General features: G+C 37.0%; 1 protein-coding gene across 1 annotated transcript in view; it reads right to left on the bottom strand.

The window, feature by feature from the left end:
- The window catches only part of LOC111188555 (antigen WC1.1-like), a 29,359-nt gene that overhangs the window by 5,097 nt on the left and 853 nt on the right, over window positions 1–23,409 (bottom strand). The window contains exons 2-31 of the mRNA XM_049474217.1: window positions 22,867–23,175; window positions 20,554–20,871; window positions 20,122–20,427; window positions 19,722–20,045; window positions 19,233–19,544; window positions 18,766–19,071; window positions 18,538–18,603; window positions 17,686–17,994; window positions 17,521–17,580; window positions 17,267–17,425; window positions 17,039–17,137; window positions 15,489–15,551; window positions 14,607–14,669; window positions 14,246–14,308; window positions 14,089–14,151; window positions 13,776–13,853; window positions 13,066–13,128; window positions 12,905–12,967; window positions 12,743–12,805; window positions 12,292–12,404; window positions 4,376–4,778; window positions 3,957–4,271; window positions 3,507–3,830; window positions 2,996–3,325; window positions 2,475–2,780; window positions 2,268–2,333; window positions 1,662–1,970; window positions 1,499–1,558; window positions 1,245–1,403; window positions 1,020–1,115 (exon numbers count right to left, since the gene is read on the bottom strand). Coding sequence (XP_049330174.1) covers window positions 1,020–1,115; window positions 1,245–1,403; window positions 1,499–1,558; window positions 1,662–1,970; window positions 2,268–2,333; window positions 2,475–2,780; window positions 2,996–3,325; window positions 3,507–3,830; window positions 3,957–4,271; window positions 4,376–4,778; window positions 12,292–12,404; window positions 12,743–12,805; window positions 12,905–12,967; window positions 13,066–13,128; window positions 13,776–13,853; window positions 14,089–14,151; window positions 14,246–14,308; window positions 14,607–14,669; window positions 15,489–15,551; window positions 17,039–17,137; window positions 17,267–17,425; window positions 17,521–17,580; window positions 17,686–17,994; window positions 18,538–18,603; window positions 18,766–19,071; window positions 19,233–19,544; window positions 19,722–20,045; window positions 20,122–20,427; window positions 20,554–20,871; window positions 22,867–23,175 — 5,568 coding nt within the window. The remainder of the gene's footprint in view (window positions 1–1,019; window positions 1,116–1,244; window positions 1,404–1,498; window positions 1,559–1,661; window positions 1,971–2,267; window positions 2,334–2,474; window positions 2,781–2,995; window positions 3,326–3,506; window positions 3,831–3,956; window positions 4,272–4,375; window positions 4,779–12,291; window positions 12,405–12,742; window positions 12,806–12,904; window positions 12,968–13,065; window positions 13,129–13,775; window positions 13,854–14,088; window positions 14,152–14,245; window positions 14,309–14,606; window positions 14,670–15,488; window positions 15,552–17,038; window positions 17,138–17,266; window positions 17,426–17,520; window positions 17,581–17,685; window positions 17,995–18,537; window positions 18,604–18,765; window positions 19,072–19,232; window positions 19,545–19,721; window positions 20,046–20,121; window positions 20,428–20,553; window positions 20,872–22,866; window positions 23,176–23,409) is intronic.

Raw genomic sequence — 23,409 nt, 5'->3', positions numbered from 1 at the left:
TGTACACTATTGTACACTTAGCAGACACAGGAAAATGAGAGACACTATTGAGCAAATCTGTGTAATGAGACAAAGACTTATTCTCTTATTCAGTTATTCATTCAATCAGTTACCCGTCTTTCACTTACTAAATGTTTCACTCATTCTCTTTCTCATCCTCTTTTTATTCAGTCAGTCACGTTAACCTCTATTATTTAGTCATTCATTCACATCTATGGTATCTATGGCCGAAACACTGTATTGCTGTACTTGTCTGGCTGGTGAATCAGAAGCTGTGCTATTCTGCCACAGTCGAGGCCGTTTTATCTCCCAGTACATCAAACCAGTAGCTCACCCCTCCTTCACTCCCTCACTCACTTATTCAGTCAGTCAGTCATACATTCACTCTTCCATTCAGCAACATATTTACCCACCTGTTCACTGACTTACTCACTTTTTCCTCCTTTGCTAAACATCATCATACACACACGCAAGCATAAACACACACATTCTAACACCCCATGCACCCCATGCTCTTCACCCAACCACCCCCCATGCACACACACATATGTATAATCACTTTATATTTAATAATCACCAACACACACACACAAACATGCACACAGTCTTACTTTATAACCCCCTCCTCACTCTCTCCCTTTCCACCTTCCTGTCTTAACATCACCCCTCTCACACACACACACACACACACACACACCTGCAGCTATGTGGTTTTCTCTGTGTGTCCATAAATGGAAGTTGTACAGGAGTTATAGAGTTTAGCTGCTGCTGCTAATAGATGCTTAGCAGCAGCTACACTACATGTAGATCTACTCTAACTGCACACTTCATTTAATACACATTTCACACTCCTTTCCCTGATACTGTCTTATTACTAATACACTGAGAAATACAATAAACTGAATAAATAATAAATACATATTCATTGCTATAATAGCTTCAGAATATGATGTGTTTATTTTATTTCTTGAAATATAATAATATCTTTAACACAATACACTTTAGCATATATCACTCACTCCGCTGAGTTGAATAATTTCTGGTGGTGACGTATCTGGGGTCGATCTCCTCATAGATGTCCTCAGGCAGAGTCTTCCTCCTCCTCTTAGAGATCACTGTGAGAGAGACAGAGAGAAACATGGAGTCAGTTCAGTAGAAGAGAAGACTGATGACAGATTGAAAGATTAATGATGATTAGATAAAGTACAGAAAGTGGATTTTAGATGATCTCTGAATCTCCCTACCTCTCCTGAGCACTCTGTTCTGATAAAACAGCACAACCAGAAGCACTAAGGCCAGGAAGAGCACAGATCCCAGAACCAGGAGAGACACTGGATAGATGGAGGGAACAGCTGGTGGAGGAGTTTGTGGAGGAGGGTCTGTTCTCTTCACTGTCTGAATAACTGGAAATAAAAACACACAGAACTGAAACTGTGTAGAGCTGAACAGTCTATTTATCTTACATTTAGAATAAGTACCCAAGAGGCAAAAAGAGTACCTGTGGTGGTGGAGGTGGTGGTTGTTGCTATGGGTGTTGTAGTTGTAGGCACGGGTGTGTCTGTAAATATATAATAATAATACTATTAATAATTAATGTACTTCATCAGATTCTAAACACTGAGTTAAAAGTGCTTAAATTGTAGTCATTCGGCTCCTCTGACCTGCACAGGTGACTCCAGCACTGTGGGAACAGTCAGTGTGGTTCTTCAGGGAATGAGGACAGTCCCACAGGTGAATCTCATTCCCTCTACACTTCACTCTGTTCATCCAGATAGTTCCTCCACCAGAACCATCAGCAGCACTTGTATTAGCACTCAGCGCCGGCCCACAACCCAGCTGCCTGCAGACCACCTGAGCATGCCTGATGTCCCACAGATCACCACATACAGACCCTGGTGTTTTATTATAATACACCTCCAGCCATCCAGAGCAGCTTCCCGCTCCTCCCTTCAGTCTAAGAGGCAGGTGATCTGCATCACACACACACACACACATACATGAATTGTCAACAATGCCATATACAGCCCTTTACCAAAATTACATAATCACAAAAAATGTGTTAAAATTAAGGCTGATTAATTGCCTTCCTTGGTGTCCTTTGACCCATTGCTATAGTTCTGGTTTTGATTTTAGTGTTTTGACCATTATAAGTGAAGACCAGAGTATCACATACATAACAGATATAGTACATTAACATTTTATTTTTAATATCTGCAGAAATTGTACAAAAATTGAGCTTAATAGATTATTGAAATGTCAAGCCTTACCTGAACAGAATTTTTGGTAGCGAGATGAAGAGCATATTCTTTGACTCTGAGGCTGGTTTTGGGATGCTGTGACAAAAATGTGTAAACCAAACTCATCACTTCATTTAAGACAGACTGAAAATTATGTTCTAATGGCAACATATTAACTCCCACTTATGCATTAAACTTACATAAATTAAACCATCTCTAATCTGAGTAATTGCCTACCTGAGCAGGTAATCCGAGACACCTCATTATTTTTGTCACATTCGTTTTTATCCCAAAGAGAAGATGGACAGTGCCACAGAGTGGAGTCATGTTTCCTACATTTCACATCATCCAGCCAGTTAGGAGCTGATTCCACTCTTGCCTTGGTAGCTCTCTCACTCCCAGATCTTCCACAGTTCAGCTCTCGACAGATCAGATTCACTGTTTCATCCGTCATCCCATTTACACACACATTCCCCCAGGTTCCATTATAGAACACCTCCAGATTCCCCTCACAGCCCTCAGTCAGGCGAATCTCTTTATACTCTGGTGGGAGAGATTTGATTCTACTGTACATTAAATGAATAGTCATGTACGGTTTAAATTTAAAGGTTTAAATATAAAGTTATTTATAATATTTAAAATGACCACTGTATAAATACTATTGATGAAGTTTAAAATATGCTGTAAGCAACTTTATAACAGATTTCAGTATGAATATGAATCATTTTCAACTATATCTAGTATTCTGAACACGTTACCTGAGCAGACGACTCCTACATCATCCTTGTGTCCACATTCATCCTCTCCACACAGCTGATATCTGCAGTTCCACAGAGACGCCTCGTTCCCCTCACACTCCACCTCATTCAGCCATATGGGTCCAGTTCCAGATCCAAACCGGGCTGGTACTGGAGCACTGAGGGCCACTCCACACTGCAGCTGTCTGCAGACCACCTGCGCATCATCAATATCCCACAATTCATCACTCACTGTCCCCCACGATCCATTGTGGAAAACCTCCAGCCTTCCTGCACAGCCTTCCCCAGAACCAACCAGCCTGATGGAGCTGTGGACCCGGTTAAACTTACCTACACTCACACACACACACACACACACACACACACAAACACATTTTTCACAGAGCAAATAAAAGTTCTAAGACTAAAAATAATTTTTCAAATAACTTCAAGCTCCTGACTGTAAGAATAATGATAATATAAAACAATAATAGCTATATATATTTTGATTCCGATTCAGAATATTTTTTACCAGAGCAGGTGATGTAGAGCTGTTCTGTGGAGCTGCAGTTAACTGCTTGTGAGCTGCTGCAGTTCCTCAGATGAGCTTCACTCCCAGAGAAGTTGAAACCTGTCACATTCATGTAGCTGTGTTCAGGACTGGATGAAGAGGAGCTGGAGATGTTGAGTACAGAACCACAGCCCAGCTGTCTGCAGACCACAGAGGACTCAGACTGACTCCAGGAGTCCAGCAGAACTCTCCTCCAGTCCTGCCTGAAGAACACCTCCACCTCCCCCTCACACTCCATCCCCCCAGACAATCTCACTGCACCCTCATGAGACGCCAGAGAAGAACCTGAAGAGGGACACGATGACTTAACTAATGTATAATTCATTTTATAAACAGTTTTAGATTTACTCTGCCCTATACTATAGTGGAGTATGTGACTCAAAGACGCAGCGTACAAATTGGGGATCTCACCACTGCAGATAAGTCCAACGTCCTGTATATGAGCGCATGCAGTTCGACTCCATGATGAAATGGGACATTTTGACAGGTGTGTTTCATTCCCCTGACAATCAAACACATCAGCCCAGATCCGGCCACTCCCCTCCCCAAACCAGTCTGACCCCAACACAGCCACAGCACTCCCACACTTCAGCTGAGCACAGAGGACACTGGCAGCTCTCATATCCCAGCTTACATCACACACTGTACCCCACTCACTGAGGTACTGGAGCTCCACTCGACCAGAACAGGAGTCTGAGCCGTTCATCAGCCAAGCCTGAGTGTGACCTGAATGAAACATCATATTATAGGAATGATCATAGTGAACTTTTTTTGTTTATTGAAGCTTCAAATAACTTTTTTTAAAGAGAGTTTAAATATTTTTACTGTACCAGAACAGACCAGTCCCACATCATTATCATGGGAGCAGTTGCGTTTGAGTGAAGGTGATTTTGGGCAGAAGTGAATCTGAGATTCGTTTCCTCTACACTGAAGCTCCTCTGACCACACATGACCCTCCCCTCTACCAAAAGCAGCTGCTCCCAGAACCTCCACAGGAGAACCACAGCCCAGCTCTCGACACAAAACTTTTGCATCTTCCTGGTCAAAGTCAGCATCACAAACTGTTTCCCAAGTCTTCACATACACCTCGACTCTTCCAGAGCACAGGTGGAAACCATCAGCAAGTCTAGAAGGCTGACCTGTGTGTGTATTTGAATTATATTTAAACTGTGTACAGCAGAAGAGCAGATATAGAGAAACACATTGGTAGAGTTGTTTGAAATAAAGCTTAGCCTGGGAATAACATGTTAGAAAAGATTTCACTGAATTACAAATGGAATTTAAAAAGAAAATGTGGCGCAAGGCATCCCAGCATGCTGTTGCTAAGCAGTATAATGTGGTCCAGATGACTGCTACTTGGTTGCTTTGATGTACTAACTGGTTGCTTTGTAATTTTCTACATGTCTGCTATGCTGTTTTTTGTGGTCACTATGCTGTTTGGTAAGCTGTTACTGTTCTGTGCCTTGTGACTCTTAGATGATTGATAAGGTGTTGGTGACCAGTTGGTATGTCATGTCTGCCAGCTGCTAGACTGTGCTAGGTTGTGAGGTGGCTGCTCTATGGTCTCTACTGTGTCACAGGTGGTTGCTAGGATCTTGCTAGATGGTTATTGTAAGATCCCACATGGTTACAGGAGTGTTGAAAGTGTAAAAGTATCATGAAAACACAAGACGTGTTCAGGCTTTTCCACAAGATTCAGTCTAGATCATAAGAAGCTGCTGTATTAGACTCTTCATCAGCTTAGATTCACAGAGACTCAGAATTTCCTGCAGCTCTGCATGTTTGGAGCTGCTGCTGTTTTATTGTAAACTGTCACTTTTATTCAGAAAGCAGTTCTGATCTGAGGAACTGATCACAGAACTGATTCCTGCATGTTTATTACAGTCAGGCTTAGAGAAAACTGATCATCTAGATAAGCTCCTGATTTATTCCTGAGTAGACAGACCTAAACAGCAGCAGCATGTTAATAAACTCTCATACATCTATGAGTGAAGTGATTTAATTCACAGTGATTAACGTGCAGAGTGAATCCATACTTACACAGATGTGCTTTAAGGTTCTCTAAGAAACCAGTGCTTTAACTCTAATAGACTGGCGTTATCTATAAAGCTATAATGTCAAATTTAGTTTTTTACTTTTCGTACTTCAACTCTGAACTATAGTTGAGAGTCATAGTCTGGACTGCAGCTAAAGAAGACTGAAATACTCAGATATTATGATGTTTAAAGCTGTTTATCTAGATGCTTTAAATAAATTTCCAAGTGTGATTTGTGTTTTTTTTGGAGAAATGTTGGTTTAATCATGTTGGCATTTGTTTTTTATCTTTATTTAAAATCTAAATAATGCAATAAAATAAGTGCAATTCATTTATTAGAAACATTTTATGTGTATGAGCATCTTAAGCAAGCTTTTTGGTCTTCAATAATTATAAATAAACGATCTAATAAATAGTATTGTATTGGATTAATTATATAAAGAAATGTTATGCTAAACACAGTTACATAATATAAAATAAACACTATTCATTACACTGCACAAAATTCAACCAATTCAGTTTTGAAATATTTAACTATAAGATAAAATATTTCTGTATTTTATTGTTGATTATAGATGATTATTCACTTGTTTTAGCACTATTTAGTTTGTTTAATATATTTACTGTATTTGCTCAAGACGTTTTTAGACAAAAAAATTAAGTATTATGAGAATTAATGTTTTTCGTAGAAGGACTACAATTGGACACACCCAGAGAAATGGCTGCTACTATTTATTATTTATTTTATGTTTATAATCATTTTTGCAATTCAGAGGAGGAACTTGTGTTGAAAAAAGTGAAGGAAATGCACTTGGAGGAGTGCTAGCCAGTCTGCTGTTTTTAATAGGAACAATTGAATTAGTGAACACAACAGTTTTACTAATTAGACTAATCTTTATAATTTACTCTCTGTTCTTTAGTATACATTCAATCACATACTATCATCGAAGAACCAATTTAAAAGATTCAGTTTATAAAATCAAAACTAATAACACTTAAAATATTCATTAAAATGAAGCTGGTGTAGTGGTACTGGTAATATCTGGACAGACTGTTATTCAGGACGTGATGGCTGAGTGCAGTTTACCTGAACAGATAACTCCAGCATCATACCTATGATCACAGTTATGTTTACCCCATCCATTTGATCTACATTTCTTCAGTGTAGACTCTGATCCATTACAGCGCACATCATCCATCCAGATTTGTCCTGATCCTTGTCCAAAATGACCATATTTTGGTGCATTTACAGCCTTTCCACAGCCCAGCTCTCTACACACCACTCCAGCATCTGTCAAATCCCAGTAATCACCACACACTGTTCCCCACTGATCATCATGAAGAACCTCCACTCTCCCAACACAGCGACTCTCACCATCCACCAACCTCACACTGTCTGTACAACAGAGAGAGAGAGAAAGAGAGAGAGAGTATATTCAGTATTGTTGAGAAAACTTTGTTTAGAATTGCCCAAAAAAGTAGTTAAACAACATATTAAACAGCACTGCGTTAATTTCTCCACTTACTGTTCAATCCTTTGTAAAATAGATTGAAATCAGCAGATCAATGATTTAAAATATTGATCAGCATCAGACAGATGTTTAGAATGCATGCTGTATATTTCTGTAATGTTTCAACATCAGCAGATAAGTTCACAATTCATATTACGCGGCATCTTTATTATTTTATTGTATGTAAAATGGATTAACACATAAGATTATTAATGGAAATACTGCTGTATGTTTTTGAGTAAAGAATAAATCTGACTTTACTCTAAAGAACTGTAAAAATAACTGACGTAAAGAAACACTTTCAGGAAAATCGGTCAGACGGACTTTAATCTGTAGTATTTTGAGTTTTGGGTTAAGGATAATCTCATGTTGATGACATTTACTGTTTTCACTGATGAATTTATTTCAATTTAAATCAGAAATGTGAGTTTTTACCTTGTGATGATGAAATAGGCCGCTTTTCTAAAAATGATAAACTGATCTCTGACATTTCTTCATTAAAACTGTGATATAAATTCAACTTTAACACTAATGCTGACACATTTCTTATGATTTCTCTGCTGATACAGATCCTAACATCACATTCTAATATCAAAATATTCCACTTTTCATCTTTGTGTAACATTATTCTATGTTTTAATACAATATTTACTAAAAATGTAGTAAGATCATTTAAACAGAACACATTTTTGTAAAGAGGAACAATGATAATTTTATAGTGAGAGTTTACTTACCAGCTGTGATGAGCGTAACTGTGGAGGACAGAATAATGAGAAGCACACAGCTGTCCATCTCCCTCTGACCTGCACACACTCCGTTCAACTCAGCAGCAGAACAAGCTTCACCTCCACTCCCCCAGAGAGACTGAAGAACCTGAGAGAGAGAGAGAGAGAGAGAAAGAGAGAGAGATAGAAAGAGACCCCACAGCCGCCAATCACACTCACTATGACCTTATTAGAAAGAGGAGAGGAAATCATCAAACATTTTCAGTGACAAATCAGAGGAGGCATTTTTTATTTCTCCATATTTATCAAAAGGGCGTCAGCACTGATCAACACGACCCCTCCTCTCTCTCTAGAGCTCTCTGTGTGTGTGTGTGTGTGTGTGTGTGTGTGTGTGTACAGGAGACTGATTCAGAGAGAGGAAACACTCCAGTGTAAAACAGCTTTAATGTTGCACCTGCAGAGAGCTGATCCATACACTGATAAAGATTCTCCCAGCACATATTTACACACACAGTCGTACTGTAAGGGTTCATATAAAATAAACACATATTTATCACTCTTTAAACTTTATAACACATTAAACTAAATTGAATAAGTTTTTTTTTTATTAAGGTAGGTGTAGCTTTCTTTATGATTTTGTTTTGCAGAGAGCACTGTGAAAGAAAACCAGGATTAATAAAGAAATAGAGAACAAACTATAATTTACATACATAATAAACATACCAATAAAAAAGTATTTTTAATTCTAATAATACATTGTAACACTCATATTTTACATTATTAAGAGTTCTTAATAACGCTGTACAGAATCAGTGTTTCAGTAACTGCAGTACTACAAATTCTCCACTAGATGGCAGATAGAGCATTTCCAATGTCTATGTTCAGGCCTGTAAAGTGTCTCTTTATCTTTACTGATCTGCTGATGATACTGATGTATCTATCAGATCTACAGAGATGTATCTTGTAGCTCATCTCTCCTCCTGTGTCTTTCAGAACATAATGAATTAGTGTTAGAATGGATTCTACATTATGTTGGATGTGCAGTGCAGGAATGTTGATCTATGTTTGAAGGACTGCAGGTGGCGCTATGGGCCGCTGACCGCATGTACTCATATAAATACAGTTAATTCTATAAAACTGCTGCTTGTGTTATTCTGCACTACAGTGATGAACTTATGATCTTTGTCCATTTGCACAACTTTGACCTCTAACCTTTCTGATCCACAAGCTGTTTCTGTGCACAGGGTTGCCAAATCCTAATATTTTCTCACTTTTACTTGTATTTTCAGTGAACAAGAAGCTGTTGTGTGTCTAAAGCCCAGGTGTTTTGTGGTTTGTGTGTGAATTTCTGTGTTGATATGAATAAAGGTTTCTGTACATTTAGTTTGTTTAAAAAGTGAGGCCTATGTACATATGCTTTATAGGTTAATGGGCGATGTAGATCTGGCTGAAACTTTGAAATCAACATTGTATTTTTATTAAATATATGTGTGTAAATTGCTTTGTTGATATGAGCAAAAGATCCTGACTTTTAGCTCCACTTAGTTTAGTAAAAACGATATATGCAAAGAATGATGTGGGTAATAACGTGTCTTCCAGAGGTTAATCTAGCCGAAATTTTGCTCTGAACATCAGGTTGTTATTATATGTTTGTATGTGATTTTTGTGTTGATATGACCAAAGGATCCTGACTTTTGTACACTTAGTTTGTTCAAAAAAATGAGGCATTTGAACATATTCTTTATAGGTTAATTGGCACTGTATAGCCTCCTGAAAGCAGATCTGGCTGAAACATTGAAATCTACATCGTATTGTTATTACATATATGTGTGTATATTTCTGTGTTGATGTGAACAAAGGTTTTTGATTTCTGTACATTTAGCTTTGAAAAAATGAGATCTGTGAACATACGCTACACGGGTTACTGGACACTGTAGAGTCTCCCAAAGGTCATTCTTGCTCAAACTTTCCCTTTTCAGTCTAGATTATTTGGTCATTACATGAATGTGTGCAAATTTCTGTGTTGATATAACTAAAGCTTCCTAACCTTTGTACATTTAAGTTTAGTAAAAAACAAATCCTCTCTGCTTATTTTACTATCCTTCTTTCACTTTGTTCTTTAATGGTCAGGACCCCACAGGACCACCACAGAGCAGCTATTATTTGAATATAATGGGTCATTTTCAGCTCTGCACTGCAACTGACCAGGCGGTAATCAGTTAGTGTGTGTTGTGCTGGTACCAGTGGACCAGATACATCACCGTCCCATGATTTTTGGCATGCATGATGTAAATAAGAAAAAGCTAGATGGCCATCATTTTACTAATAAAAGTTTATTATTTTTTAATACAAAGTACAACTACTGAGTTATAATAACAACAATATATACCAATCTAACAATCTATATATTACATATAAAATCAAATACAATATAACTTTAAGTCAGATCACTGTTGTTTGAGTCCAATTATATGGATTAGTGAGACTAATTTAATGTAATTTAACCATAAATAAAGCCTTGAAACACTCTTTATAAGAGTACTTACATCGGGCCTTAGATCTGCTGCACAACTATAATTTCTTTCAGCTGCTTTATTCAGACTGGCCTGCCTGGAGCCAAGATACAGAAGATACTAATAAAAATCTACAGTAGTTTAAGACATGAAAATGAAGCAAATAACTTTCATCATTTTACAAACATAAAATGTTTTGCAGTGTTCTGTTATTTATGGCAGTGACTCCAAACCCTGGGCCTAGAGGCCCCCCTGCCCTGCACATTTTAGTGTTTACCTGCACACAACACACTAATCAGATAATGATCAAGCACTTCCTCCTCTTAAGATCAAGTGTTAAGATTAGAAAACCATTAACATTTGCACAGCAGTGGGTGATCCAGGTCCAGCATTGAAAACAACTGATAAAGCAGGAAAATATTAAAATAACATTAGCTTTATTGTAATAATAACTTTAATTTTGCCCCAAAAATGGTCAGTGCGTCTTATAATCTGGTGCGCCTTATGTATGAATTTTACCAGTCAAAAATTGTACTGTAATGATCAGCAAAGCCACTCTGCTGAAGTTATATAGCAAGCTGTATATAACGCTTATAGCGCTGTGCAGGAGTTTCAGTTTAGTTCCCAGCACGGAGCCTAGAGAAATATTAGCATGAGCCACTAACCGTGCTAAGTGCTAGTCTTTCGCCACTCAGAGGGGAGTATTATGCGCCTGTTGTCCGCTTCTAATGATATGGGGGTTGGGGGGTTGCTGCCGTTCTCCTTCAGTTGTTTACCGACCTGTGTTTCAGAACTTTCGAATCGGACAGTTCTTTGCGCCTGACTCTCTGGCTGAAACTCCTCCCTCTTTAACTAGGTCTGCCTAACAACAGAGCGATCTATATTTTGATTGGCTCAACAACAGTACATTATAATATACAGCCGATGGATTGGCATGTGTGAGAAGTACCATGTGTGGAGTGTGAGCGTGTGAACTCGCTGAGGTGAGTGTGTCACACGCTCAAAGCGTGAGACTTGAGAACACTGGTTACCACATACCATCATGAAAAAGGTCTGTCATCATCTGCAGGATCAGGTGATTTAGTAACCTGCCTGAAGTCTAGTACTCTAATACTGCAAAACTGAAATTATGCAGATTTTAATAAGTTTAGCTTTATCATTACAACAGGAGATAAATCTTAGAAGTGAAGACAAAATAAAAATAACTTTAAAACTTATAATATTGCATGTGTTCATTTGTAATAAAGGGTCTACAGTCTTAAAAATTAAAAATGCTTTTATCATATTTATTTAGACATATTCACATTAGTTTTATCAGAACATTTTATAACAAAACAGAAAAAATGGAAAATTGGAAAATAGCATTATATATATATAAAAAAAAGTACAATCCTTAAAATAAACACTTTTCACTGAAGTTCAAGTCACTGTCAAGTATATGTCACAGAACCTTTACATAACTGTACCATATTCTTTTAGGATTGCATTGATAAGTCTTGAAAGCAAGACTTTTATTTTTAGTTTATTTTACCACTATAAACAAATATGCAAATAAAATCAACAGGCACTTATTTTTATGATTAGTTAATTAAATAATTAGAATATTAAGTACATGATAATCACCAATCAATCCTTCAGTTTGTATTTGAGTGTTTGATAAAAAAAAAACACAAAAAGCTGCTGATTTAAAAAATCAACACTGATCAAAAAGTTATCTCTCACCAACAGAGGATCAACAGAGGATCCTCTTAAACTAATTAATTTCTTACCAAAACATATTTCTCTACTTTACCATCATAAACACAGAAAACACTAAACTATGTTTTAAACTATGATTCATTTTGCAGCTTTTAAGGCAACAAAGGTTTTCATAAAGATAAAAACATAAAAATAAACACATTTTAAAAGGTTGAATAAACTAAATATTTTTGCATGTATGAACTTTGATCTATAATCAGATCATTTGTTGTGTCTGAAGAGGTTTGAATGTAATTTCCTGAGGAAGGACAGTGGGTGTGGTCTCTCAGTCACATGATTCATCTCTGTCTGAGGCTCCTCCTTCACATCTTCATAATCTGTGAGATAAAAGAGTCTCAAAATCTCAGATTCTCTTTTACAGAAAAAATACATATATAAGAACAAACCAACATATTTAATCAGGTTTTTCTCACTATTAATTAAAACATCATTATAATACTGTGATCTGTTTTGTGTATTAGATGGTTTTTAGATCCAGTTTAACTCAAATTCTGTTTCTTTAAACATTTTCTTTACTTTTCCTCATTAAAATAATGAAGATGCTGATTTGTAATCATGTGACGTGAGTAAAGTAAACATGTTTTATGTCAATAAAATCACTTAAACCCCTCCACACGTCTGTAATGTAGCAGTGAATACAAGCTCCGCCCCTCACCTTTAACTCCTCCCACGTCCTGTTCAGCAGTAATGACATCATCATAGTCCACTGGTGTTTCCCCTGCACCAACATTAGAAGATCCGTTACACCAGGAACTTAATATTTTTACTGTGTTGAAGCTTCATTTAAAATGATTTCTCTACATGAATAAAATCTTACTGGTCATAATGGTGGAGTTTGGTTCAGTGGGAACAGCATCATCATAGTTATCTGACACGTCTTCTGTCAGAATGTAGAGATAATGTCATTAAATCAGCATCAGTATCACAAGTGACTGTGTTCATGCTGGAGATTACAGTACTGTTACATTATAAACATACCTGTTACATCAGCTGACTTCTGATCAACACTGAGGACATCATCATAATTCTCTGCAGCATCATCTAAAATAAAATACATTTAAAAGACATTTAAAACATATAAATGCACTTTTTGGACAGCTGTATTTCTTAGGTGTTTCAGACAGAAACACTTGACATGGTGATTTATTAACCTCTAATGAACTAAAAAAAAACTAACAGTGTAAAACCTGGGGGTCCCTCACAAATACATTATAAATACATGTTAGAAAACCTTTGCTTAGCTTTATTACTCTATATTGCTCAGAATTTAACAATTAATTGTTTAACTTTCTCTTAAAACCCCCATATTTAACACAAAGAGTTCAAAAGCTTATTAAACCTGAAAATAAAAGTCTAGAAGTGAGATTTTGGGAGTGTTGAAGAGCCATTCCAGTGACTTAAGCTTATGTACTAAAGGTTTTACAGATTCTGAGATATCTGAATCACTTGGGTAAGATCATAGTGAATCTCCATTGCTGTTTGGTATTACACACACTGCTGAAATCTGGTCTTGGTCTCGAGAACAGTCTCTATATTCATTTCACTTTTTTGATGAAAAGAGTTTTTAGAAATTTACTCAGGATCAGTTCAGTTCAATCTCAGGTAAGTCAGCTGCAGTTCTCACTAACAACAAATCAAATTCAGCATCAACATCATTCTGAATCTGTAATTTTAAGATATAAACACACCTGCTTCACTATCAGGGATCTGCTCAGCAGTGATAACATCATCATAGCTCTCTGCTAACTCCTCTTTTTCTGCATCACCTGAATCAAATAAAAGCAGAAAGTCTTCATAAGCAGATTAGTTTAATATAAAGATTAAATGTAAAGAAAAAATCAATGCAAAAAAAAATCCTCACTGTTAAATCAATAATTTTAGAATAAAATCAACACTGTTTGTGTTAAATTAAGATTTATTTAACAAAAATGTAATCTAACTATAAAAGATAAACATTAAACACTGGATTATTTAATGTGAGGAGATTCTTTAATAACACACTCTTTAGATCACCTGTGATGACATCATCATAGCTCTCTGCTGTGTCCTCCTTTTCTGCTTCACCTAAATCAAATTAAATTAAACTGTCTTCATAAACAGAGCATAAAATGTGTACACTACAGATAAAATCAGGAGATTAATTAAGAAAATAACTCACTTATCAGATCAGTGGTGATGACATCATCATAATATTCTGTCTTTACTCCAATCAAAGACTTTTCTAGAACAAAACGACATAATCTTTTATTACAATTAATTATGTTTGGGGAAAAAACAAAAATAACAGCTTTATTGTAGTTAATTTTAAATTAAGTAAAAAACATGAAATCAGTGGAAACAGGCTGTTATTAATAGGATGCAACTATGAAGGAAGGATGCCTGTTGAAATGAAATTTAATTTAATCAGATAAATAAAGTAGACACAGTATAAGAATCATTTCATTCTAAAACAGAAAGGAACTACAAACAATATAGAAAAATCACATAAAATCAACCTGGATCAAAAGACTCTTTCTCACCTGAGAGAAGCTCCTCATCCACATCCTCATATCCTGAATGCTGATCTTCAGAGAGGATGCTTCCTGTTAGAGGAGATCAGAACAGTCCTGTTCACCTTCATCAAAATCAGCACTGAATCATAAAGGTTTTCAGAGCAGCAGCAGCTCCTGTATTAAACCAGGGCTGTTAAACACAAGACCTCCTGCATCTAAAGCAGTTACTGTCAGTGACATTAGCAGCTTAATATCAGGTTTTTGCTTTCTGCTCTGAATCCTGGTTTTAATTCTTTTAAAGCAGGATGATTGATTGATAGATAAATAGATAAATACATACATAAAATGAAACATGTTCAGAATGCAGTCTCTGAGTGTTATGATCTCTGTTAAATGAGCTGATTACAGGTAATAACTCAGTTCAGCCACTAGAGGGCACTCACACACAACACTCAAACACAGGTCCAGAACAAACCAGCACATTAAGAACAGCAAGAGTAGCAGCTCTTCTACCAGCCTGATGCTCACTTTATAACTTCAGAATAAGATAATTACAGTAGAGAACATGTTAAATATCATGAAACTTTGAGTCTGAGGAGCTCCTCAGTTTTGAAGAAAATTGACTGTATAATTACAGTATATCATATGTTGTTAATAACAATATTAACAATATTAATTAATCACAATATTAATTTTATAGGTTTGTCCCTCAAAATTATTACATTGGACTGTTTTAGATCCGTGTTTAATGAGTTTAAATATGTATGTTCATGTACCAAAAAAATTCCATGGTTATTTTTATATTTTATTATTATTATTATTATTATTATTATTATTATTATTATTATTATTATTATTATTATTATTATTTTCTAAAAGGCTAATGTAATCAAAAACTGATCCTCTTACCTGAGAAAAGCTCCTCATCCACATCCTCATATCCTGATTGTTGATCTTCAGAGAGTATCCTTTCTGTTAGAGGAGATCAGAACAGTCTCAAATCATGTTCAGATTACAGAACCTCCCACAAGCCTCTGAGTAACTACATTCACTCGCACATTTTATTTTAAATATAAATACATGTGTTCTATTTTTTTCATTATTCCACAACTCCATATAATAGCTCAACCTAATGTGTCACCAGTTATATCAGGCTGCAATTCAGATCATTAAAAAAAAAATGTCTTTTATTGATTTTTAAATGCTTAAAATATGTTCCTGTGACTTTCTAAATGTGGTAGAAATCAGCAATGTAATTCAATCACATAGATTTTCTAATTGGTAGAAAATTATATAAGGGAAAAAATGAATGAATAGGTTGATATTCATATATCTGGTTCGACTGACAAAATAGTATAGAACTAGTATATAAACACTGTACAGGAAGGCTCAGAAAGTATTGTTTGAGTATGTTTGTATATTTTTTTTGACAGTGAGGATCGTTAAAATAAATTGTTAAAATTATTAATAACAAGAAAACAATTTTTGCTATTTTATAAAAAAGCTATTATTGTGTGGGCATCAAAAAAATTTCTGCTAGGTTGTCTTGATGCAAAATAAAGTAAGGGGCACATTAAGTGATTATAGGAGGTGCTTGTGAGCACTCTTTCTGAGAAAACACTCCACAGCCTTGTACACTTAGCAGACACAGGAAAATGAGAGTGATGCGAGTGTGCAAATCCGAGTAATCAGAAAAACACCATCTCTCTAATTCATGTGTTCAATCAGTTACATAAACTTTCACATATTAAAGTTGTTCACTCATTCTCTTTCTCATTCTCTTTTTTATTCAGTCAGTCATGTTTCCCACTATTATTTAGTCACTCATTCACATCTATGGTATCTATGGCCGAAACACTGTAATGGTGTACTTGTTTGGCTAAAGAATCAGAAGCTGTGCTATTCTGCCACAGTCGAGGCTGTTTTATCTCCCAGTACATCAAACCAGTAGCTCACTCCCTCCTTCACTCCCTCACTCACTCATTCAGTCACACATTCACAAACATGCACACAGTCTTACTATATAACCCCCCTTCTCACGTTCTCCCTTTCCATCTTCCTGTCTTAACATCACCCCTCACACACACACACACACACACACACACACACACACACACACACAAACACCTGCAGCTATGTGGTTTTCTCTGTGTGTCCATAAATGGAAGTTGTACAGGAATTATAGAGTTTAGCTGCTGCTGCTAATAGATGCTTATCAGCAGAATCAGCAGCTACACTACATGTAGATCTACTCTAACTGCACACTTTATTTAATACACACTTCACACTCATTTACCTGATACTGTCTTATTATTAATACACTGAGAAATACACTAAAATGAATAAATAATAAATAAATATTAATTGCTGTAATAGCTGTATGAATGTGATGTGTTTATTTTATTTCTTGAAATATAATAATATCTTTTACAAAATAAACTTTAGCATATATCACTCACTCCTCTGAGTTGAATAATTTCTGGTGGTGACGTATCTCGGGTCGATCTCCTCATAGATGTCCTCAGGCAGAGTCTTCCTCCTCCTCCTCTTAGAGTTCACTGTGAGAGAGACAGAGAGAAACATGGAGTCAGTTCAGTAGAAGAGAAGACTGAAGACAGATTGAAAGACTAATGATGATTAGAGAAAATACAGAAAGTGGATTGTAGATGATCTCTGAATCTCCCTACCTCTCCTGAGCACTCTGTTCTGATAAAACAGCACAACCAGAAGCACTAAGGCCAGGAAGAGCACAGATCCCAGAACCAGAAGAGACACTGGATAGATGTAGGGAACAGCTGGTGGAGGAGTTTGTGGAGGAGGGTCTGTTCTCTTCACTGTCTGAACAACTGGAAATAAAAACACTCAGAACTGAAACTGTGTAGAGCTGAACAGTCTATTCATCCAACATTTAGAATAATGACCTAAGAGACAAGAAGAGTACCTGTGGTGGTGGAGGTCGTGGTTGTTGTTATGGGTGTTGTAGTTGTAGGTACGGGTCTGTCTGTAAATACAAAATAATAATAAAATTTAATGTACTTTTCAGCTTTTCAGCAGATTCTCAACAATGAGTTAAGTGTTTATATTGGAGACAGGCAGCTCCTCTGACCTGCACAGGTGACTCCAGCGCTGTGGGAGCAGTCAGTGTGGATCTTCAGGGAATGAGGACAGTCCCACAGGTGAATCTCATTCCCTTTACACTTCACTCTGTTCATCCAGATAGTTCCTCCACCAGAACCAACAGCAGCACTTCTATTAGCACTCAGCGCCGGCCCACAACCCAGCTGCCTGCAGACCACCTGAGCATCCCTGATGTCCCACAGATCACCACATACAGACCCCCACTCAGCATTATGATACACCTCCAGCCATCCAGAACAGCTTCCCTCTCCTCCCCTCAGTTTGAGAGGCAGGTGATCTACAGATAAACATGAAGACAAACATGAACCTACTAGCACCACATCTAATGCCAGTTATGGGCAAAAGATGTACAAACATTGCGCTGTGGAGCTGTGGAACTGTGTTTTCTGGAATTATGGTGCTTCATTTAGTACATTTCTGATAAACTGGGGAGTTGGGGATAAGGTGGGGTGATGATCATTCATCATCCTGACCTCACTTAAGCTTTAGTTGTTTAATGCAATCAAATCCTAACAGCAATGCTCCAAAATCTAGTAGAAAGACTTTCCTGCACAGTTGGGACAGTTACTCCAACAGTAGGAAAAGACCCTTGAAGAGACCGTGCATGATGAGAGACTGTCCCAATGCTGTTCTCCATATATGGTATATATAACCACACTTGCCGTACTTGCAGTACACACACACACACACACACACACACACGTGTAATCTGGATTCAAAGTTTGACATTATGACGGGACTAATTTTGCTAACAGCAACTTTGTATTTTATCACACAAAACAGTCAATAGTTAAAAAGTGTTAAAAGTTATTTTACTTACTTGAGCATTTTTTCTGGTCTGGAGATAGAAAGCATGCTCGATGAGTATTTTGTGGATTTCCATCTTCTGTGACCAGAAAATACATTCGTTTTTTTTCTTAAGTTGAATTCATCTCATATATTTATTTTGTATATTTTTTATCTTTTATTATTTTTAATGCACTTTTTACTAAATATTACTTCCCATTCAAAGAAATTAATTACACATTTGAGAAATAAACAAAAATACCTGAGCATGTAATCTGAGCCACCTCATTGTTACTATTACATGTGTTCTGTCCCCAGGAAGAAGAAGGACAGTGAAAAAGAGTGGAGTCATGTTTCCTACATTTCACATTATCCAACCAGTTAGGAGCTGATTCCACTCTTGCTTTGGCCCAGCTCTCACTTCCAGTTCTTCCACAGTTCAGCTCCTGACAGACTAAACTAACTGTTTCTTCATTCATCCCATTTTCACACACATTCCCCCATGTTCCATTATAGAACACCTCCAGATTCCCCTCACAGCCCTCAGTCAGTCTGATCTCTTTATACTCTGGAGGAAGAATAAAGATTTTGATTCAGAATGGGCGTATTTCTAAATATAAAACATTAATTACATTTATGAGCTACTTCCATTTAAAACATCTAGTACATTTTTAGATTTTATCATAAACAAGAGACTATAGAAGGGCAACCAAAGTAGTTACACTGTACCTGAGCACACGACTCCTACATCATCCTTGTGTCCACATTCATCCTCTCCACACAGCTGATAACTGCAGTTCATTAGAGACGCCTCGTTCCCCTCACACTCCACCTCATTCAGCCATATGGGTCCAGTTCCAGATCCAAACCGGGCTGGTACTGGTACTGGATCACTGAGGGCCACTCCACACTGCAGCTGTCTGCAGACCACCTGCGCATCCTCAATACCCCACAATTCATCACTCACTGTCCCCCATGATCCACTGTGGAAAACCTCCAGCCTTCCTGCACAGTCTCCCCCAGAACCAACCAGCCTGATGGCTAAATTAAAAGACCACAAATAAGTGTATTAAAACATACACTAAAGCAAAAATACTATATTTATTCTAAAATATAATTTTAACACATTTTACGTTTTGTTTACTCTTTTTATTATGAGACTTAGATAAATATTATTTGTGGACTATATTTAATTAGATCAGTTGTTGTAACTTTTACCAGAGCAGGTGATGTAGAGCTGTTCTGTGGAGCTGCAGTTAACTTCTTGTGAGCTGCTGCAGTTCCTCAGATGAGCTTCACTCCCAGAGCAGTTGAAACCCTTCACACACATGTAGCTGTGTTCAGGACTGGATGAAGAGGAGTTGGAGATATTGAGTACAGAACCACAGCCCAGCTGTCTGCAGACCACAGAGACCTCAGACTCACTCCAGGAGTCCAGCAGAACTCTCCTCCAGTCCTGCCTGAAGAACACCTCCACCCCCCCCTCACACTCCATCCCTCCAGACAACCTCACTCCACCCTCATGAGACGCCAGAGAAGAATCTGAAGGGGAAAAAAATCATTTGGCTTAAATTGAAGGGGTTTACTTACTTATATTACTGCAACTGTAATATCTCACCACTGCAGATAACTCCAGCATCCTGTTTATGAGAGCATGCAGTTCGACTCCATGATGTAATGGGACATTTTGACAGGTGTGTTTCGTTCCCCTGACAATCAAACACATCAGCCCAGATCCGGCCACTCCCCTCCCCAAACCAGTCTGACCCCAACACAGCCACAGCACTCCCACACTTCAGCTGAGCACAGAGGACACTGGCAGCTCTCATATCCCAGCTTACATCACACACTGTACCCCACTCACTGAGGTACTGGAGCTCCACTCGCCCAGAACAGGAGTCTGGGCCGTTCACTAGCTGTGAACCTGTATATTAACAAATCGTCAAAAGGTTATCATAATGAAAAGCATAGAACACATTGCATATTAACATTATAGCACATAGCAAACACAATATTAATTTCAATGAAAAGTATACATTTTTATACTGACCAGAACATTTGAGTCCTCTACTGCTGTTTTGGGAGCAATTTGAGTTTTTAAGTGAAGATGAAATTGGACAGAGAGTAATTTCAGATTCGTTTCCTCTACACTGAAGCTCCTTTGACCACACCTGACCCTCCCCTCTACCAAAAGCATCTGCTCCCAGAACCTCCACAGGAGAACCACAGCCCAGCTCTCGACACACAACCTCTGCATCCTGCCGGTCAAAGTCAGCATCACACACTGTGAACCAGGTCTTCACTTGAAGAACCTCCACTCTCCCAGAGCACAGGTGGAAACCATCAGCAAGTCTGGACTTTCTGTGACCTTATGTTTTTATTAAAATAAAAAGAATAGATGTACATAAATTAATTGGGTCAGTTATCTGGGTCTTGGACTAACACATTAAAACAGCTACCTAAAAAGAGAATTAAGTACTTCTTCTTATTATAAATGCTGTCTTGTCTCAGATGGATTCATGTGATTACTTGGCAATTGCTTTGCTGTTCTAACATTTATACTGTTGCTAATTGGTGTTATGGGGTTCCAGGGGACTGATGATTGGTTGCTGTGATGTACTAACTGGTTGCTTTGTAATTTTCTAGATATCTGCTATGCTGTTGTTGTGGTCACTATGCTGTTTAGTAAGCTGTTACTGTTCTGTGTCTTGTGACTGTTAGATGATTGATAAGGTGCTGGTGACCAGTTGGTATGTCATGTCTGCCAGCTGCTAGACTGTGCTAGGTTGTGAGGTGGCTGCTCTATGGTCTCTACTGTGTCACAGGTGGTTGCTAGGATCTTGCTAGATGGTTATTGTAAGATCCCACATGGTTACAGGAGTGTTGAAAGTGTAAAAGTATCGTGAAAACACAGAAGGTGTTCAGGCTTTTCCACAAGATTTAGTCTAGATCATTAGAAGCTGCTGTATTAGACTCTTCATCAGCTGAGATTCACAGAGACTCAGAATCTCCTGCAGCTCTGCATGTTTAGAGCTGCTGCTGTTTTATTCTGAAACTGTTACTTTTATTCAGAAAGCAGTTCTGAACTGAGGAACTGATCACAGAACTGATTCCTGCATGTTTATTACAGTCAGACTTAGAAAAAACTGATAATTTAGATAAGTTCCTGATTTACTCCTGAGAAGACCGGCCTAATCAGCAGCAGCGTGTTAATAAACACACACATCTATGAATGAAGTGATTTAATTCACAGTGATTAAAGTGAATAGTAAATCCACACTTACACAGATGTGCTTTAAGGTTCTCTAAGAAACCAGTGCTTTAATTCTAATAGATTAGAGTTAGCTATAAAGTTATCATGTCAAATTTAGGCTTTTACTTTCTGTACTTTAGCTCTGAACTATAGTCAAGAGTAATAGTCTGGACTGCAGCTAAAGAAGACTGAAATTCTCAAATATTATGATGCTTAAAGCTGTTTATCTAGATGCTTTAAATATAATTCCAAGTGTGTGTATTTTTTTATGTTAGGTCTAATCATGTTGGCATTTGTTTGATGTCTTTACTTAAAATATAAATAATGTAATAAAATAAGTGCAATTAATTTATTAGAAACATTATTTGTGTATTTGCATCTTTAGCAAACTTTTTGGTCTTCAATAGTTATAAATAAACTATCTAATAAATAGTATTGTATTGGATTAATTATATAAAGAAATGTTATGCTAAACACAGGTACATAATATAAAATAAACACTATTCATTACACTGCACAAAATTCTACCAATTCAGTTTTGAAATATTTAACTATAAAATTAAATATTTCTGTATTTTATTGTTGATTACAGATGATTATTCACTTGTTTTAGCACTATTCAGTTTGTTTAATATATTTACTGTATTTGCTCAAGACGTTTTTAGACTAAAAAAATAAGTATTGAGAATTAATGTTTTTTGTAGAAGGATTATAATAAAGAACAAGGACATTCTCAGGGAAATGGCTGATACTATGTATTATTTATTTTATGTTTATAAACATTTTTGCGATTCAGAGGAAGATCTTGTTTTGAAAAGTGAAGGAAATGCACTGTTGTGAGCAGTGCTAGCCAGTCTGGTGTTTTAATAGGAACTAGTGAATTAATGAATAAGACAGTTTCACTAATAAGGCTAATCTTTATAATTTATTCTCTGTTCTTTAGTATAAATTCTCTCAAATACTATCATCGTAGAACCAATTTAAAAGATTCAGTTTATAAAATCGAAAATAATAACACATAAAATATTAATTAAAATGAAGCTGTTGTAATGATACTGGTAATATCTGGACAGACTGTTATTCAGGATGTAATGACTGAGTGTAGTTTACCTGAACAGATAACTCCGGCATCTTCATGATGACCACAGTTTGATCGTCCCCATCCTGCTGATGAACAGTTCTTCAGTGTAGACTCTAATCCACTACAGCGCACATCATCCATCCAGATTGTTCCTGAGCCTGGTCCAAAGTGAGCCCCACTTAGTGCATCTACAGCCTCTCCACAGCCCAGCTCTCTACACACCACTGCAGCATCACTCTTATCCCAGTCATCACTACAGACTGTTCCCCACTGTCCTCTATGAAGAACTTCCACTCTCCCAGCACAGCGACTGCCACCATTTACCAACCTCACACTGTCTGTACCACAGAGAGAGAGAGAATATATACAGTATTGTTAAGAAATTTGTTTATAATTTCCCAAAAAAGAAGTTAAACAATATAGTAAACACCACTGCGTTAATGTTTTCACTTACTGTTCAATCCTTTGTAAAACAGATTGAAATCAGCAGATAAATGACAGATTAGAATGCATGCTGTATATTTCTGTAATGTTTCAACAATTCTTATTTTGGGGCATCTTTATTAATTTAT

The sequence above is a fragment of the Astyanax mexicanus genome, chromosome 2, assembly GCF_023375975.1.
Source record: "Astyanax mexicanus isolate ESR-SI-001 chromosome 2, AstMex3_surface, whole genome shotgun sequence".
Lineage (NCBI taxonomy): Eukaryota > Metazoa > Chordata > Actinopteri > Characiformes > Acestrorhamphidae > Astyanax > Astyanax mexicanus.
The sequence above is the reverse complement of the archived record's forward strand: the minus strand, read 5'-3'. Positions and strand labels throughout refer to the sequence as shown.